Source organism: Gopherus evgoodei, chromosome 2 (assembly GCF_007399415.2).
Source record: "Gopherus evgoodei ecotype Sinaloan lineage chromosome 2, rGopEvg1_v1.p, whole genome shotgun sequence".
Lineage (NCBI taxonomy): Eukaryota > Metazoa > Chordata > Testudines > Testudinidae > Gopherus > Gopherus evgoodei.
Genome location: NC_044323.1, coordinates 30,300,605 through 30,320,140, shown reverse-complemented (window position 1 = coordinate 30,320,140; position 19,536 = coordinate 30,300,605). Strand labels below are relative to the sequence as shown.

Sequence of the window (19,536 nt, the reverse complement as noted above, 5' to 3'; positions counted from 1 at the left end):
CTGTAGTAACGCTCACCACAGTATTTAAGGGCTCCCCAGGTAAAATAAATCGGCACTGTGAGGTCCCTAGTAAACTTCAAGGAATTTGTCTATTCTTTCCCCCAATCCTTCCATCAGGATTAGAGGCCTCTGTTGGGAAGCAATGTTTTATTATAGTTAAATCATCTTGCTTGTAATGTAACTGTACTTTCTCAAAGAGGAAAGTGGGCAGATGGTGGATTAGTCTGATCTCTGGAAATTCATGCTATTACAGACCCCCTTTAATGCTGAATGCTGTGGCTCCAGCTCTAATGTGCTTCGTCCTGGGTTTTGTAAAGTGTATTGTCCCAAAGGAATGGTTGGAGATGCAATTGCTGATGTAACTGGGTTCTGATTTGTTGATGGCTTTGAAAATCAGGAACAAGGCTTTAAACTGACAAGCTGGAAGCTGACTGGGAGCTCGTGTAGGGAGCAAAGCATGGGGTGATGTGCTCACAGTAGCCTGCCTCACAAAGTAGACAACCAGATATGATCTGCACAGGTTAGAGCTTCTGCACTGCTACCATATATCGCCCCACATACAGCGATCCAAGCTTGAACTGATGAATGCGTGGACTGCAGTGGCTGGATTCTGATCTTGGATGAAGAGATGGAGTTTCCTTGGAAGCAGAGGACAGAAGAAGATTCAGGCTCGGAGATAAGAAGAAAAGGACCCTGAGGCATCTCACCTCTCTGACAAATAGGGGTTGGATGATGAAAGGGTGTGGGAGATGTTCATTGGAAGAAGAGCACATTGACTCAGCTGTTATTTCAGAGCATTTCCTCCATCTGACCAGCATCATCCCAATTTGGTTTGAGCCGACCCTTCCCAGATACAACTAAAGAGCTGATCTCTAGTGGTATTGTGACATCCTCAGTGGCATTGGTTTCAGCTGTGGTAAATGAACTGTACAACTCAAATATTGTTGGGATCTGTGTCAGTGGCACCTTCCAGCTTCACCAGTGGTCTATCTCATATGTGAAAGAGCTGGAGAGGCAGGAGGAGTAAATGTTGGACTCCACGTGTGTGGGCCCTTGGGGAAGAAGGTGTCAGTGACTGATCTCTGCTCTCTGGGTTCGGGTTGGAGAGGAATGATTGTCATTACGCTACTGTGCCATCTACTCCTGTTGTGTCACCCAAATGGATCAGTAACACCTTTTGGCTGAGTGTGGAAAGTTACCGAAAAGCTGAGCTTTGAAACATGATGTGTATCCATTGCTGTCATAAACAGATGGCTAAGGGTTAACGTCTCTTTCACCTGGAAAGAAGTAATCTGAACCACCTGACCAGAGGACCAATCAGGAAACAGGATTTTTTTCAACTCTGGGTGGAGGGAATTGTGTGTCTGAGTTCTTTGTCTGTCTGCCTGTATGCTCTCTCAGATGAGGAGTGATTTCTATTTCCTGCTTTCTAATCTTCTGTTTCCCAGTTGTAAGTACAAAAAGATCAGATAGGATTTATATGTTTTTTTTGTATTTACATGAATATAGTTGCTGGAGTGTTTTAAATTGTATTCTGTTTGAATAAGGCTGTTTATTCAATATTCTTTTAAGCAATTGACCCTGTATTTGTCACCTTAATACAGAGAGACCATTTTTATGTATTTTTCTTTCTTTTTATATAAAGCTTTCTTTTTAAGACCTGTTGGAGTTTTTCTTTAGTGGGAAATTCCAGGGAATTGAGTCTGTACTCACCAGGGAATTGGTGGGAGGAAGAAGTCAGAGGGAACTCTGTGTGTGTTAGATTTACTAGCTTGATTTTGCATTCCCTCTGGGTGAAGAGGGAGGTAATTCTGTTCTCCAGGACTGGAAACGGGGAGGGTGGAGTCCCTCTGCTTAGATTCACGGAGGTTGCTTCTGTGTATCTCTCCAGGAGCACCTGGAGGGGGGAAGGGAAAAGATTTCTTTCCCTTTGTTGTGAGACTCAAGGGTTTGGGTCTTGGGGTCCCCAGGGAAGGTTTTCGGGGGGACCAGAGTGCCCCAAAACACTCTAATTTTTTGGGTGGTGGCAGCAGTACCAGGTCCAAGCTGGTAACTAAGCTTGGAGGTTTTCATGCTAACCCCCATATTTTGGACGCTAAGGTCCAAATCTGGGACTAGGTTATGACAATTGCTATGCAGAGGTCCTCTTCCTGTGCCACTGGAGCACTCTTTGTGCAGAATTCTGATGTACATCCAAGATGTTGGCAGATTTTTTCATGTGTTGGCCTCGAGTTGTTTCCAGTTGGAGTAGGAATTAGAGGTTAAAGGTGGAGCAGTAGTTGGAAAGGCCCTTGTGCACCACATGCTGTTTTTTTGAGGACTGGGCAGGCTATTGCAGTTCTGAGACTCTGAAGGATATATTGGTGACAATATCACCTAACTCTTACATCATTTTTTCCTTAAGTAGATCTCAGAGCACTTGACTAAGGAGGTCAGTATCATTATCCCCTTTTTACAGATGAGGCATAGAGGTGCAGTGCCCAGGTCACCCAGCAGGCCAATGGAAGAGCCTTGAATAGAATCCAGTTCTCCTGAGACACAGAACAGTGCTCCAGCTGCTAGACAATACAGCATCCTGTTAATGGAAACTTTTTTCCTCCTAGCTTTCATCAAAGAGCAGGGGGCAGGTTGTAACTTGAATGTGCCTCAGGACTCCTTGAATTTTAGTGACTGTAATGGTAGCAGGGTGGCGAATGCTGTCTGCAGTGGTTTGGATTTTCTGCCTCTCTGTTCCCTCATATTTTAATGCAAAGTAGGATGAGAGCTCCTCGGTGGTCTGCCCTTGGGATTATGTGTCACAAACTGATTAATTGCTTTGCTAAGTACTCTGCTGGCTGTGATTTTTCAGCTGCGGTGGCTTTGGAGTTGAAAGCTCCCTTTGCTCCATTTCCAGGTGCGGAAAGAGCTATTTGTGCTGTTGATGTAGCAAGTTTTTCCACCATCAAAGTCTTAATATTTTACCAATGCACTTCCCCTTCCAAAATCAATCTGAATCCCAGGATGATTTCAATTGCTGTGAAAGAGGAGGAGCTAGGTTTGTGGCCACAGTGTCAGTGGGAGTAGATACCATTTGGCTATGATGTTCTACTGGTTTCTTAGCTTCTTGGGCCTGTGAGTTGAGTGATTCTCCTGTCAGATATGCTGAAAACTTTACAGGAATTAATCTTCCATGGGTTAGCTAGTGCTGGTTTTTCATTGCCCTAATAAGATGGCACAATTAAATAGCAAGAAATATAAATACTGCAGTTATCCTAAAAGTAAGAGAATAGCAAGAAGGGATCTAGTTAAGTGCGTAATCAGAAGAATATAAGTGTGTTTTATTACTTTTGTTTGGCTTACAGCCAGCATTCAAACTACAAGATTATACTTTGGTTTGTATCCTTGGATAACAGCTTGAATATTCCTAGCAGCACTTGTTGCTTCTTTTGTGCACAAATCTCTTTATCTAACCTGTCAGATTTTCTTGAAACTTTCTGAAGTTTTGTCTGCTAAATCAGCAGACTGCTTTGGAGCACTGAGCTCCCGCATAGGGAGAGAGTGTGTGTGTTGCAGTTCGGATTCTTGCATAAGAAAGGCAAACCAGCTTGAGTAGAGGGCATAGTTCACATCATTAACTGAAATGATGAAAATGTTTCTCCACTCAAAAATTAAATTGGCCCACCAGATGGCTACGCCGATATTAGAGCATTATCTGTCACAAGCAACCCTTCCTATATTCCACCACTAGTATCACTAGTGTTCCTTATTGTGTAGACTAGGTTGACAAATTTTGCAAATTGCAGAGTTTCAAATCACTGTCATAGTATTATATGGCAAATTCAAGCAGTTTCCACAATGCAATTGTGGAACAGGAGGATTCAGATGATAAATCCCTTGTCTAAATTGTGTAGTTGAAGGATTCTGATTTGTTGCTAATTTGTTCATTGGGATACTTGAGATTAAAGCTCTGTAAATTAGTCTGTTTCGTGCGACTAAATTATTTCTAATCTGTTTGCTACCAAATGTTTGACCTCAAACAAAACATGGACTGCTCACAGTTTGCAGAGTTACTGAGAAAGTGGTTGTGATGGTTCTCTGGGTACCCAGGACTGTGAGTCACCTTGTTACCCTCTGCCTCTGGTGTGAGGAGAGAGTCTTCCTTGTGCCTATTTGGGTGTCAGCTTCCTAAAACCACCAGCCTGTTACCCACCCAAACACAATCACCTGGGCTATGCCCGCCCTAGCTTTGCCTTGCAGTGTCACAGTAGGTGCATCCCAGTCTCGGAGTCCTTTTGAAGCGTTCCCCTGTGATATCCAGCCCCTCATGCTGGCTTCTCACAGAACTGCCAGGTTCCCAAATAGAACACACCAACTTGTAAGAGTCAACTCAGAATTAGCATTTTGCTTAACAGCACACTTGGATATATTTATAATGTAAACAAGGATAAGTTTATCATCAAAGATTCAAATGATAGTGAGTAGGAATGTTGGAAACAAATGGTTACATATGAAATAAAATCATAACATGCTAGCTTAACCAACAAGTTAACCCGGCTAAAGAAGTTTATCTGACCCGAAGTCCTCTGCAGCGTTTTCTACCAAGGCTGCTTGAGAGCCCGTTTTTATGAATGCAAACGCACTGTCCGTTTACTTCCTAGGTGCAGGGTGAGGTTATGTCTTACTTGCCTCCTAGATATACCCTCAAAGGTCATTTTCTTTACTCTTAGCCAGCGAAACCCCTCTCTACTCCTCCCTGTGGATTGTTTTTTTTTTTCCTGTGCACGCCTTCCCTGTTGACTTCACATCTCTTCCTTAAGGTTTGACTTCATGTGTAGATGGGCATCCATTGTGTTAGCTTACAATGCTTGATTTACATCCCAACAGAGAGTGCCATTGCTCACTTTCCCTCCTGTCTGGAGGAAAACCTGTTTTGCACCTTTGCTGTTGCTTAATGCCTTGATACAAGACATGAAAACCACATTTTTGGTATATATACAAAACTCCTTACATTGTATCTATATGTGGAATTCACAACAATATTAATGACCCAGCTGACAGTGGATTTCGTTTGAGAACTCCCATGGCATTCTTTGGTAGACTAGAATGTACGCACCAAACTTACGAGATTTCTGCAACCCCTCTGCTCTCCCTTGTCAGTTGGCATTCGGTGGTTCTTGGGTCATTGTGGTGAAGACAACTCTGGCAGTGTCTGGTCTCTCAGATTTCATTGATCCCTGTCTGTCTGGTTTATGTGTAGCTGTAGTGTGTAGTTTCCATGACTGACTTTCTAGTAACAGATGGTGATTAGGTATCCATGCTGACTCTTCTAGATCTGCCTGCTGCTTTTATTACCATGAACCGCACACAGTTTCAAGTCCAGACAGTGAGTGCAATAGACAGGATCACTCTTGATTGTCCTTTCTTTGTCCCTTGTTTGTCCTTTGAGATCCTAGAATGCTTGGTAATAGCTCAAGTGTGAGATTTTGCAAGGTTCTGTTCTCATTCCTCATACTCTGTGTATGGGAGGCTGCTAGGGGAGACGGCAAGGTGGTTTATGCCAATGACAAGCTGCTTTGTCTTCATTTAATCTAACCCATGAGTTGCCTTGTTGTCATCATCTTTCTCGGTGCCTACCTGAGATAGGGACTTGGGGCAGAGTGAGCTGGATGAGGCTCCAGACAAGGTGGGATGAGGCTGTTTGGAGAAATTATGCCTGTCTCCATTTTAAGGATGTTTGTCCATCCTTCTTCAGGAGTCTTCACCATGTAGGAGCACTCGGGGGTCCCTTATTGCTATGAATTGAGCTGGCCAAGAGTGCCTTTTTCCGTCTGCGCTTGGTGTAATAGCTGCAGTCGTTATCTATGGGCATGTCTTTCTGATCTCCAGATGGGATTATTGCAGTGTTCTGTGTGGAGTGCAGGGCATCCTTTGAAGATCCTTTGTAAGTGCCAACTGCAGCAAATTGCAAGGGTCCAGCTGGCCGTAGGGAGCATATTATAAGTGCTGCATAGACTGCACTGATTTCCCATTCACTTCTAGGTACAATTCCAGGTGTTTGTATTGCTTTCTAAAGGTCTGTATGGTTTAGCTTCTAACCACCATTACCACCTTGCATTCCCCACATACTGTAGTGACATGGTGGGCAGCTGAGATGTTCTCACCGGGGTCTCCAAACTTGAATTTTGCGTGCTGCTGACATTTTCAATGCAGGACACTCTTTTCTGGAATTCCCTTCTTTTGGTATCCTCAGAACATTATGCAAAATTCATCTTTCCACTCAGGCTTTTTTGCAGGGTCGTGGATCGGGCATGGGGAGATAGGGAAGGCTTATTTTGTGCATGTTATGAGAGGAGTCCATTTTGTTTTGTTCTTTTTCAGTAGTAAGCTACATATTTGGATTGTACATATTCCTGGAGATGACGTGATAGGCACACTTTTAGAATATTGAAAAATACACCTTTTAAAGTTGCTCTGATGTGCAAAAGAAAGTTTGTTTAGCACAGTCTAGATCAGGGGTTCTCACAAAACATTTTTTGGTGGCCTCAGAGTGTGGACACCAACTCTTGCTGGTGGCCACTCTGACAATTTTTCCTAAAATACTGAATTAACTGTAGGGGGGGAAAATGCACATATGCATGTCCAAATCATTAGTCACAACAGACTCACTCAGTCCCAGCAAGCCTGGGGACAAATTAAGCCCTGAGGAGGTGGGTACAGAGGCAGTGGGGGCCAGAGCGATGAGGGGTGGTGAGCTTGGGGGCCAGAGCCCATCACTGTGTGGCCAGGGAATGGAGCCTGAAGCCCCGTGGCTAGCCGCCCCCGAGAAGGTGGGGAACTCACTGGCTGCCTGTTCCTCCAGCTTTTGTGTCTCCAAAGGGGGGCATCACCCAACCAACACTGACGGCCTTGGAGGAGGGGCTGCTGCTTTGTGTTTTTCTCTCCCCCACCCCGCCCCCATCACAGCCCAGGAGGCTGTGGCAGCAAAAGAAGCCCCATGGTGGCCGCATCTGAGAAACGCTGGTCTAGATCAGTGCTTCTCAAACTTTTGTTTTCGCGGATCACTTGAAAATTGCTGAGAGTCTCAGCGGACCACTTGATGTGTCCAAATGTTAGCTAACTATTGCAAAGCGCTTTGGATAAAAGTGCTGTATAAAAATTTTTTTATTATAATTAATGTTTTTTGTTCTACAAATAAAATCTCACAGCTCATATTTTAATATCAGTAGCCTTACCTTTCTAATGCGATAGATGTGTTGCGGCAGCCCCCGAGCTGGGAAGGAAGGGGGTCTCTCTCCGGCAGCGCAGCCCTGGGGTTGGAGAAAATCACCTCTTTCCCTGGCCGCTGCATCTCTGCACGTCCCAAATTCTAAACTAATTAGGTGCCTGGACCCTGGAGAAAACACACATACAAGGTGAGGTGGTGGCCTCACTAACTAGGTGTGTGGCCCTTCATTTTCTTGTGTGAAGCCGCCCAGGCATGCACTTCAGAGGGAACTATCCACGGACCACCTGAATGGAGCTCACGGGCCACAGTTTGAGAACCTCTGGTCTAGATGAAGGACCCAGCTAAAATTTTACCCAGCAATATAGGGTGACAGCCTGCAAGATAACACCTCTCGTTTTGTATTTTGGATGTTATAGGAAAAAACGTGAAGAAACCTCCAAAATCCTACCTAATTCATGCTGGTCTTGAACCCTTGACGTTCACCAATATGTTCCCCAGCTGGGAACACAGAGAAGACATAGCTGAGATCACAGAAATGGTAAACAAACCTTCTATTGCAATTGTTTCCTGTTGCTGTGCTTGTATTTTTCTGTTTGCTATTGTTAGTAACAGCCAGCACGTTTTATGCTGGGAAGTCCCAAACTCCAGAGGATTAACCTAAACTTCAGGAATCTGGAAGAAATAAATATCATTACGTGGCTGAATTTTGACAAGTGCATTATAGATGTTTTCAATGAGTTTTAGATTTTCATACATTCTAGTAAATGTTTCATTCTTTGAAGACTTAAGAAGTGGAACAAAAATATTTTTGACTTTTAACATTGAATCCTACCTAGAAACTAGTAAGATAAAATAGGCGTGCCACCTCTGAGCTGCACAAAACCTTGATTAAGCTCTACCTCTGTTTCCCAACAAGGTAGGCTCCTGTTTTCTTTGAAGCCATGGACTGGAATATTGTCTGTTTCCATACAAAATGTTGCACACTCTTTGGTGGGGATGACCCACCTAGAAAAGTCTGTGTAACTGAACAAAACAAGCAGCAGTATGTTGTTTTTTTTTTTAATATAATTCAAATCAGAATCTCCATACTAGCATATCAAAGTGCCAATCTACAGGGATTTCTTTTGGCCACTGCATCAGTTTCCCCTTCAGGGAAATGAAGTTAATTCCAGCCCATGTGACTACTTTAAGATCTTCAGGTGCAGGGTGTGTTTAAGTGTAAACTATTACCAAGAAGGGACACTGGCTATCTCCAGGAGTTTTCTGCAAGTCATCCTCCTTAGTCAAAATGTGGTGGCAGGAGTAAAAAAAAATGGGTGAAATGGGGTTTTTTAGGGAAGAGAAGTGCCCTCATGTTCTTAAATACAAATATTTTATAATAGCAGATTGTTCCAGCCAAAGAACTGGGTTAGCACCAAATGTGCATAGTCTACTTCTAAAATACAGGGGCCAGCTAACCATCCCCAGCTAGGGCAGAATTGGTACCAGCTCTGTATTAGGCTATATTTAAAATCCGCAATTGCTGATTTCAGTTGCATGTTTCTAAACTCTTTCCTTTTATTCCTCTCTTTCTCTGCTCCAGGATGCTGAAGTTTCTAATCAGATAATCCTTGTAGAAGATGTGTTAGCCAAGCTGTGCAAAACTGTGTACCCACTAGCAGATCTTTTAGCTAGACCTCTACCTGAGGGAGTTGATCCACTGAAACTTGAAATTTATCTTTCAGATGAAGACTTTGAGGTAAGGGGGAGGGGAGGAATACATTGTTGCGTACATGCATGTATTGAATCATTCCAAACCTCTCTTGTGACAGCTTCACTACTCAATTGGTGAGCAGTTTGAGTTTAGTAAATGACTTTCCTAACAGCGATGTGTCTTTTTGTCTTAAATTCAGGCCGCCTTAGAGATGACAAGAGACGAGTACAATGCACTGCCCTCTTGGAAGCAAGTTAATGTGAAAAAGGCAAAAGGACTTTTCTAAGTAATGTTATCGCTTACTGATAGTACCAGAGGGATCTGTATCGTCACTTTCAACACCTTGGAATTAGCAAAATGAATTGCTCTGTATTAGTGTTCAAAAAAGAAATTAGAGATGATCTTAAATTTTTAGATACTGCCTGATCTTGAGTTGTGTAATATTGTAAATGTGCAAGAGAACTCTTTTTGGAATCTTTGTTTCAACTCCAAGGGTAATGTGTTTAAACTTTGCTCTCCTGTGCACTTAAACAGTAGTTTCTCAAGCTACTGCTGCAACAATCCTTTGGCTATATATGGGACTTGCCATGTGTTTTTTGAAGATGTTCTCTTTGTAAAGTGTTATTTTGTTAGTTTGTGGATTACAAAGAATTTATATTTATATAAACACATAGAACAAGTATGTATTTAACAATGCAATATGTATTCACTTTCAAGACTTTCATGTAAAAAAAAATCTCTATACAGAAAGGTAGTTGGATGGCAGTTGCTTAGACTGAATTAGCTATACCACCCATATATCTTTTATGCATTCTGAAAAGTTTCTCTTTGCAATAGGTAATGAATTGTTCTCAATGCTGCTTCAGGTGCTAAACTGAACAAAGCATTTGTATTTATGGCATAGGTTTCTTTAGAAACTATGCAAATCAACCTTTTTATTTCAATATCCAAAAATGTATAGTGCCTTGTTTTTGTGTACAGTTTATATACAAAAGAGATTGGTCTGCATTTTGAAGATGGTTTAGAACGGTCTCCTATATTACTTTTATAACGGTAGAAATAAAAACATCTCAGTTTCTAATACATGTTGTAAAGATTAAACGTCTTTCGTGATATAAGAGCTTAAAGTAAAAGCTTCAGAATAAACTCAGTGATGCTCTGGCTAGTCATTCTTTACACATATAACCTACGCTATCATATAAAAATGTTCCATAATACTGTATTTACATTTGAACTATTTGTAACCTGAGGCATTTAGAGGATTTGTACAGTGTTATGATTGAAGAGTGGCAGATAATGCAGAGAAATTTATGATTATACAAAGATAAAATTAGACTGTACAACGGTCTTAACTAGTGCTACCTCTTGAAACAATTATAGAACTATTGAATTATTTTCAATTGTCCCTTTTTTATACTTGATGTAAAATGTTTGGCCAATTGAAAACCTACCAAGAATTTGAATGATGGTGAGTAATGCTCTTGAAACAAAATTAACATGGTGTTGAATATTAACTGTGTTTTCATTCCCAAAGAAAGTAGTAGAACTGAAAACGTGGCCGTTTGGATTAGTTTGGGCAAGCAGCTGTTTAATCAGGTTTCAGATTCTTTCATTGCTTGAAACTTTATCTTTATTTTCAGGTAGTTGCTATCTCTGACCTTGAATTTCTGTAAGGATTGCTACTGTTACCTTTGCAATACCATTGTACCTTTAAAGTACTATGTCCTGTAAACTCTGAAAACTTGCCTTGTAGACTGTAGCCACTGGAAATCTCCTTTCGACTTATAAAGGGAAAACACCTTTGTTACCTATCCATGCCAAGTGACTTTGTATTTTTGATAATTTGCTGCTCTTGACCTGACTGTGACCACAGGGAAATAAAGTGGATCACGAGTGTGGTGGGATGTATGTTTTTTGTCAAACCTACATACAAAATTTGATTATCCACGTGCTTTAAAAAGAATAGGCTTTGTAAGTATTTTGGCAGATCAGTGAAAAGCTTTAAATTAGCACCCCCCTTTTTTTTAAATCTAAATTTTTTTTCCCCCATCTCTGGCATAAATGCCATGTTAAGTTGCATTCAACAGATATGCAGTTATTACAACAAGAGGATTTTTACAGATAGTATCTTTTCTTTTGTTACTGGTCTCTGTGAAGAGTTAGAAATAATAGCCCAAGGAGAAATACTGCCAATATTTCCAACCCCTGAAAACACTTTTTCTTCCACCCTTTGCAGTGACAGGATGAAGCTAGAATTAAGGATTAGTTCTATTTATTCACACATTCACTTTCTTTTTTATTTACTGTTTTCATTTTGTCTCTACAATAAAAAGCTAATCTACATAGTCTGACTTTTTGTTTTTGCCCCACTGTGGGAGACCATCACTAGATTTTTGGGTTGGTTGGTTTGTTTTAAAAACACCAAGAGTGTTCTGGGTGCTGATCAAGACAGACAATAGCCGCCCCTCACTCTACGGTCTTAAAAAAACAATTGGAGAAGCAGGCATAGAAATCCAGAGATGGATAATATGGAATGCAGTGTTGTCAGCTCATGATTTTTGACATTTCTTATGCTATTTGGAGTGTCTCTTAGTTCCAGTTCCTGGAGTCCTGTGATAGTATGAGACTCTGAGCTTTTCAGTTAAAAAAAAAAGTTAAATTTCTTGTTCTTATGGTTGCAGAAAAAAAAGTTTGAAAATGTGAACTCGAAAGGCTGAAAAACCAGGAGGCAAATAAAAACCTAAAAATTATTAATTTTCATTTTTGATCAAAACTCATACTTGGGGGGGAGGAGGACTCAGGTTTTTTGAACACGTGAGGCTGACATCACTGAGCATGTGCCCTTATAAGGCAGAATCATTCCATATGGGTTTTTCACAGAAGATCTGCCCACTGTGATGTAGTTAGAAATGGCCTGTCCTTTCGTGAAGGAGGAGGAGCCTTTAAAATATTTGAATTCTTGTGATTGCAGCTCTCAATGAACTAGAAGTGCAAGTGCCAATGAGCAGTCTCCTGAGAACACGCCTATATCTTTGCAGTGCCCTCCATAAGGCAAAAGCTAATGCCTGACACCTGGGCTCTGTGGAAAAGGCAATTGTAGCTTCAGTGTGTCATCCTGGCTGGCTATTAAGCTACTAGATGAAAACAGCATTCTGGACAGTCTCTCAAATTCTCTTAACTTCCATCTTGCAGACTTAAATGCATCATAATTAGGAATTTGATCTCAAAGGCTTTTTTTTTTTTTAGTACACACGCAATCTAGACCTCTGTAGCAATGTTGCTCACCCCCCCCCCCCAAATGTGCAGGAATGTTTATATAAGGATTTGTTAGGTGTGAAATGGGCTGGAAACAAACACACCAAAACAAATATAACTTTATGCTTGAATAACCCACAGCTGGTGTGTTTCAGCTACAAGAGGAGGCTAATGAAGCATAGGAAGGAAACAAGTAATCTTACCTTTGATTACTGTTTTTCTCCAATTGGTTTCAATATTTGGTACCAAGAATTGTGGACAGGCCCTTACTTGAAGACAAAAGCGTCATCCAAACTCCTCCAAAAGAATGCACTAAAATCTCTGCTTCATCAATTGAAGATGGCTGGATGATGTGGAGACTGGTAATGCAAAATGGGATGGGCGGTACTCAATGAACAAGAAACCCAGGAGCTGCACCAGGGTTTTTGGCGCCCTAGGCAGGAGTCCTTCCGTGCTCCCGGTTGTTGGCAGCAATTCTGCTGTGGGGGGGCACTTTGGCGGCGGGTCTCAGTCTTCGGGGCACTTTGGCGGCAGGTCCCGGAGCGAGTGAAGGATCCACCACAGAATTGCCGCCGAAGATCCAGAGCGCGGAAGGACCCCCCCCCCCCCCGCTGCCGAATTGCCGCTGAGAATGGCAAAATGCCGCCCTCCCAAATCCTAGCGCCCTAGGTCGCCTAAATGGAAGCACCGGCCCTGAAGAAACCATAACGCTATGTTAGTGGCCTTGGTCAGTAAGTTACGTGAACCACTCATTTCAGTCCACATGAAGTGTGCCTCTTCTATTATAAAAGAACTAATGGATTACTTCTCTCTGAATTCCAGGTATCATGAGCTGACTGTTGGGGGAGGGGGAGACTCTTAAAGGCACTTCAGCAGGCAGAGAGAAATTCCACTGGGAATGCCTGCATCTCTCTACCAACTGCCTCATAGTTGTCTGGAGCTGGCTACCTGAACTCTTGCCTTCACTCTACACTACCAGCCATGCAGCTCAACCAGTACCTGAACTGGAGAGCGGGTGGAAATAACTGGACAGAATCTCCACTACTTGCATTCTCTACCTAAAATGTTCTGTTGCCACTTGGATACAGTTGCAGATGAGCAGCAGAAAAACTAGTGCGTCAACCCTGCTACATAGCTGGAGAGCACACCGCTTTCCCTTCTGTAGAGGCATATGGGCATGCGTTGGTAGATATCATCGAACAACCTAAGAGATGATTGGGAAGGCAGCATGAAGACCTGCTGCTACCTGCTCAAGTGCATAAGGACATCAGTTTCAGTCACCGACCAGTGCCGCTAAGGAAGCTAATACTTTATCTTTTTTAGCAGATTTTTCTATTCTAAGAAGTCAGTGTTAAAGCCCTACCATGCTTCTTGGTACGGTGGTAGGTACAGGTACCATTGCATATCTCCGGAGAGGAGACGGGGACTGGATTGATCATATTTGCCCAAGATGTTTCCTCCTATGGGAAGAAATTGTTTTGACTTGCAGCTTGTCCAGGCTAAAGGCGGGGCATTGTTAGGTCAGGGATTTTTTTGGTACAGTGCCATACAGGAAGGTAGTTTTTGGCACAGATCTTCCTTGCCTACCTCCATGTTTATATTCATTTGCCTTCTAATTTGACTTTTGCCCTTGTTGACAGTGGCTGCCACTTCTGTATTGTTTCTCATAGTCTATTTCTCTGCATCTAATCCAGAGGTGGGCACGCTACAGCCCGCGGCCCCCGAGCTCCTGGCCCGGGAGGCTAGCCCCAGCCCCTCCCCCACAACCTCAGCTTACTCGCTCTACCGCCGGCGCAGTGCTCTGGCTGGCGGGGTTGTGAGCTCCTGGGGCAGCGCAGCTGCAAAGCCCAGCCTGAGCTGGTTTCTGTGTTGTGTGGTGGCGGCAGCAGCGTGACCCAGCTCCAGCCAGGTGGCGAGGCTGTAGCTACAGCCTTGCACCGCCAGCCATCGGTGCTCCAGGCAGCACAGTAAGGGGGTGGAGGGGGTTGGATAGAGGGCAGGAGGCAGGGGTGTAGCTAGGGAGCAGGGCGGGGGGGGAACAGAGGGGGCTGAATGGGGGCAGGATCCTGGGGGGGCAGTCAGGAATGAGGGGAGTTGGATGGGACGGCAGGGGGAAGTCAGGACAGGTGGGAGGGGTGGTTGGATGGGGCAGTGTAAGACTAGCACACAGACCAATGAGCTGACTGTGAGTAATGGTGCTAAAAATGCCCCAAGAAGCCTGTAGATAATAATACCTAGTGTCAGAGCAGATGATGGTGATCCCAGAACCCTGGAATAACTCCATGAGTCAGAAATGTTTTGGTTTGATTTGAGTAGTGCAAGGATTGGAGACTCATCCAGCATCTCCTACCCTCCCCTTGCAGGTCTATAGAGCTTGTGATCTCCAGCCATTCAGAGCCTAATCCCAAGGGAGGAGGTGGGGGAGCCCCTAAATTTGTGTAAGAGCCCCAGCTAAGCTTGGTTAAATGTTGCCATGGTGCAATGTTACACTCATAATGTCAAACTGCATCGTCCTTACAGAATGGTGTCAGACTAGGGCTGAAGGGGCCTGGCCCTGCAGCAAAGGCTAAAAGGGGGTGCCTAGGCCTCCTTTCTTTCTCTCTGCATTTCTGTTTGAGGGTGTGAGCCTGCCTGCTTCCACCGTATCGCTGCCATGGGACCATAGGCGTCTATCCTTTCCGGCTCCTGATTGCTCCTCCCCCCTGAGAGCAGCTGGAGAGAGAAGCACAGCTCAAATGACAGCAAGGTCAGTCCAAGAATGGAGAGTATCAGGTAACAAATGTTCTATTCAGCAGGCACTAGCACAAATCCAGGGATGATGCTGGTAGATAGTCATCAGTGCGCCTGTTGACTTCAACATGCTGAACTGACTCAGCAGGCCAGCCCTGCTCTAGGACAGTAGCCAACGCCACTGCTCTTTTCCTGAAAACCCATTGTTCTAAAGCAGCAGCAATGAGCGCTGATTCTCTAGGGCCATGGCTCACACCCGTTGGATTACCTGTCTGGCAAGAAACACCTGCAGCTTACAATGTAGTCCCTCAACACATCAAATCACACCAATTGTTCCACTGCCTGCTTGGCAGGTCTCAGTCCTGTGTCAGGGACGGTGCTGGGTGGGATGATCAGTTTTTGAGACATTTAAGAGGGAGACCTGACAAGTGTTATGTATCCTGCATGACATGCTTTTGGCAGCCCTGTCATGGAGAGACAGAAACAGTCTCCCACCATCTCCTAGAGGAAAGCACGCTGGGCTGGGAGCCAGCAGGCCACAGCCTCTTAAATTTGTCTGATCTTCCTAATAGAGCAATTTAGCTGCCACATTTCTATATAATAGTAAAAGCACTTGATGGTCATCCCCAAGCAGCCTGCAAAGCTGTCGACTTGGTGCTAAAGCAGATTAATTTTTGATCTCTGGAGAACGTGTCCACTACCATTTGGTGTATTTGAATGGAATCATGGAATGGGGCTTCTGTGCTGCATAAACAATGTAGATTCTTGCGTTCCAGGCTTCCTACAGCCCTGCTCTGCCACCAGTCACCCCCACCCCAGGCCTTGGGGAATCTGAGTTCTCTGTGCTGTAAACATATGGGCTAGGCATGCAAAGTGCTCCACAAGACCTTTTTTTCCTCTGTGGGCTGCGTCTCCAGGATAATAGGCCAGATTCTGGGATATCTCTCAGGAAGTGAGGACAAAGGTGGCTTTACACACATCTGTGGCACCTGATTACAGTCAGCCCCAAGGCGGCAGAACAACCCCCAGCACAAGTCAGAGGTGCCCTGGGGGCTGCTAACCGGTTGATCTGCAGCCCAGGATTGTCTAAGCATAGAGCACGCACTGGCTGCTGCCTCAGCATGCCCCTAAACTGAACCTAGCAAAGAACAGTGCAAATCAGTTCCCCAACACGCCTGCCCTAGGGGTGTTCCCCATGGACTGTTTCAGCCCCTTTACACTGTCAGCCTGGTGTAAGGCAGCCTCAATCGGGTGGCAGCTATCTAGCCCTATATCTCCATGGAAGGTCTAGTTTATGAGAAATACCAGTTTTGTCTACACCGTGCTGCTGGCTACACCAAACATTCTGAGCCACTGGTAGCATCTGCAGAAAACTGCATGCAAAAGAGTTGTTGGTTGGCCTGTTTCACATGCCTTTACTCAGCAGCACTCACTCATCTTTTTTTAAAATAAAAGGGGCGGGGGATGGCGGCTAAGACAGGCATAAAACCACCAAGTTTTTCTCATCTCCCTTAGATGCAGAATTGAGTGAGTAGTTCATCATTACAGAGTAGAGCTAAAAGGGCAATTGTAAAGAAAGTGTTCACATTTCTCAGTGATCATTATAGCTGTTGAATTGACTTCACCTCAGTGATCTATGAAAATCCCTGATTGCATTTGTGGGTGTGATGTTACACATGAATTGATTCACCCAAGCAACAAATATCTTCTTCCTGTGCATAGCTGCTCTCGGGTGAAAAGCAAATCTTGGTGGGTGCTGCTACTCGCATTATAGCTGGGGAGCCTCTTAAACACACAAGTATTTGTAGACGTACATATGGGGAAAAGAATGTACTCCAGTTCTCTAACCTTCTTTTTGCCTCTATATTGGACTGTAATGGTCCCAGCTGAAGACCACTGAAATTTCACCTGTCTGCTTAGGAGTTTCTCTCCGTATGGCATAACTTTTGTGTGCCATTGTCTGTGTTGGCTTCCAATATGGTTCCAGGAGCAATTCAAAATCTGGAATCTGCTAGAGCTGTTGGAAATTTTTTCACAAAATGAAACAAAACCACCCTTTCAGGAGCAAAAATGTTTGTTTTTAATGAATCTTAAAACCAAAAACGGGGTTGGATTTCAGGGTTTTTTTCACTTCCCTTTGACCCTTCTTTAAGTGGTAACATGGAAATAAGAGGAGCGTGAGGAAAGAAAAGAAAAAAAGGGAAAGCCCATAAATGTGTCATTTAAAAACAATAAAAACTGTCCAATAAACCAAAAATTGGTTCCTGTCTGAAGTTTGCAGAACAAACAGGACTTTGAAAATGTTAGTTCTTTGTGAAAAGCCTGTTATTTTTCAATCAGCTCCAATTTTGACCTTTATCAAAAGCCTCGCTGTAGAAGCTGCCTCTTGCTGCATTACCAATGCCACCAGGATCATCTCAGGCACTGGAACAGATAGCCCCTGCTTTACTTGACTCTGTAATTCAGTTCCTATCCTTGGTCACAGAGTTTGAATGTATTGACTCAGGTACATTTTCAAGGGCAGTCTTTTATTTTATTTTTTTAATCAAGCCTTGAAAGAAGGGGTGGGGATAAAAGTAGAGCTTTGGTGGTTGTTGCCCAGCAATTTCAGGACCTCATAAAATGGTGGCAGATACTCTAGCGATACCACTCAAAAGAAGTCAAGGAATCACAACACACATTGCCAGAGTCTACAGTTGGCAACACCAACCAGTCAATAAGGTGCGTTTGGATCCAGTGAAGATGGGCTAGTAGACCCCAGCAACAGTACAACCAAGTTGCAAGAAGGCAGATAAAAAAAAAAAGTTAGGTCTCTACCAAAGACTCGAACTTTTTATTCTTCCATCCCCCACCTAATTATATGGTGATAGATGCAGTGAAGGAGCAGGGGAAAATAACCACACCAAATTGACTCCATTTGTCAAAGACCAGAAGTGCTTGGATCTTTTTGTACAGAAGTCCTACTCAGCTGCAGCCTGCAATTTCAGATTGCAAATTACCGGGCAACCATTGCAGAATATAATTACACAAACTACACCAAATTTTACTGCATTTATTGAGAACCTTCCATCAGAGTAATGAGAATCCCTGCACGTTTTGAAGGATTCCAGGGCTGCTTTACAATGCCAAGGAATTTACACTCCTGTGAACATAAGAAAATTTAGCAGGTTACAAACTGCTAGAGATCCCACCCAAGCTAATTCTTTGTGTACCAAAGACCAACTGAGTCAGGAGATAAACATCCTTCTTTGTTTAAGAGTGATAGATCGTCTTCCTGCTATACACAAGGGAAAGAGTTTCTACTTGATGTAATTTCTTGTACAACTGGCAAACAGAGGGTGGAGACCGATATTAGAGTTAAGGTTACTAAACAAATTTGTATATTCTCAGAAGTTCAATATGGTGACTCTGGCAGCTATAATTCCTTCACTAAATTCACGGGATTGGTTTTTGGTCCTCGACCTACAAGATGCCTATTTCCATAGAACAATACATCCACCTCACAGAATATACCCGCCTTTTGTTATAGGCCAGGTTCATTTTCAATACTGGGTGCTCCCCTTTGGCCTCTTCTCAGCTCCAAGAGTGTTTAACAGTTCTTGTGGTGGTGACCATTTACTTGTGCCAAGAAGCTTTTGTCATTATTTCTGCACCTCAGCGATTGGCTGTTCCAGGGTCAGTCTTACAAAGCAGGGCTGGCAGGCACGCAGAGGTTCTTTTCGCTGTTCCTGGAACTGGGTTTTCAATTCAATGTTAAAAAAAAAAAATCCATCTTGACTGCTGTACAGCAAATACAACTCATAGCACCATCCTTGTGTTTGTTGGCAGCCAGGGCCTACCTTCCCATAGACAGATTCATGTTGTCAAATCTAGCCAAGATTATTCAAACCTCAGTGAGAAAGTACCTCCCTTTGGGGATACAGCTTTCAGGAGTAACCTGTAGCAGAGTGCACCCACAGGGACACTAGTTGAAAAACAAGAGGTTACTCACCCTTTGCAGTGACCTAACTCTGGTTCTTGGTGATGTGTCCTCCTATGGGGGTTCTACTCCCACCCTCCTTCCCTTCGACTTCAGAGTTTCCACTATGGGCCTTGCAGTAGAGAAAGAATTAATGGTTGTTCACCCCCTCAGACCTGTATAGCCTTGATGCAGAGTAGGAGGCTGTGTAGGATGCATATGCAAGCAACATGGACACTGCTAATGAAAATCTCTGATCAAAGGCACATGGAACGCACACACACCCGAAGTGGTGCACTCATAGGGACACATCTTGAAGAACCACAGTTACTGCACAGGATGAGTAACCTCTTCTTCATGAATGGTTTCCCCATGCAGCTCTTTTATGGGGCTTAACTAATACAGAGGGCTGGCAGCAGAAGTGTACTTCACTAACAAATGAAGGGAAATACCTCATAACAAATAATGATTCATGCAAAACAGGGATTGAAAATGTTCCCATGGATGAATAGCCACTCCATGCATTCACCATGCTTGTTTTACATACTCATAATATTCTGGTCACCCAGCAATTTTTGTTGACAAGCAGCAAAAATATAGGGTTTTCACATTAACATTATGGCACAGATGGCCAGTTAAGTTTTGGCTTAATCTTGGTCATTTTGAAGCATTTTTCACAAGGCTGCATTGAGTTAT

The 19,536-nt window shown here is 43.5% G+C and overlaps 1 protein-coding gene across 26 annotated transcripts in view; it reads left to right on the top strand.

Moving 5' to 3' along the window:
• The window catches only part of SVIL (supervillin), a 153,175-nt gene extending 142,376 nt beyond the window's left edge, over positions 1-10,799 (top strand). For all 26 annotated transcript variants that reach the window (XM_030550252.1, XM_030550251.1, XM_030550240.1 and 23 more), the window contains 3 exons: positions 7,621-7,742; positions 8,787-8,942; positions 9,097-10,799. In XM_030550252.1, coding sequence (XP_030406112.1) covers positions 7,621-7,742; positions 8,787-8,942; positions 9,097-9,183 — 365 coding nt within the window. In that variant the 3' untranslated portion in view covers positions 9,184-10,799. The remainder of the gene's footprint in view (positions 1-7,620; positions 7,743-8,786; positions 8,943-9,096) is intronic.
• The last annotated feature ends 8,737 nt before the right edge of the window (positions 10,800-19,536 follow it).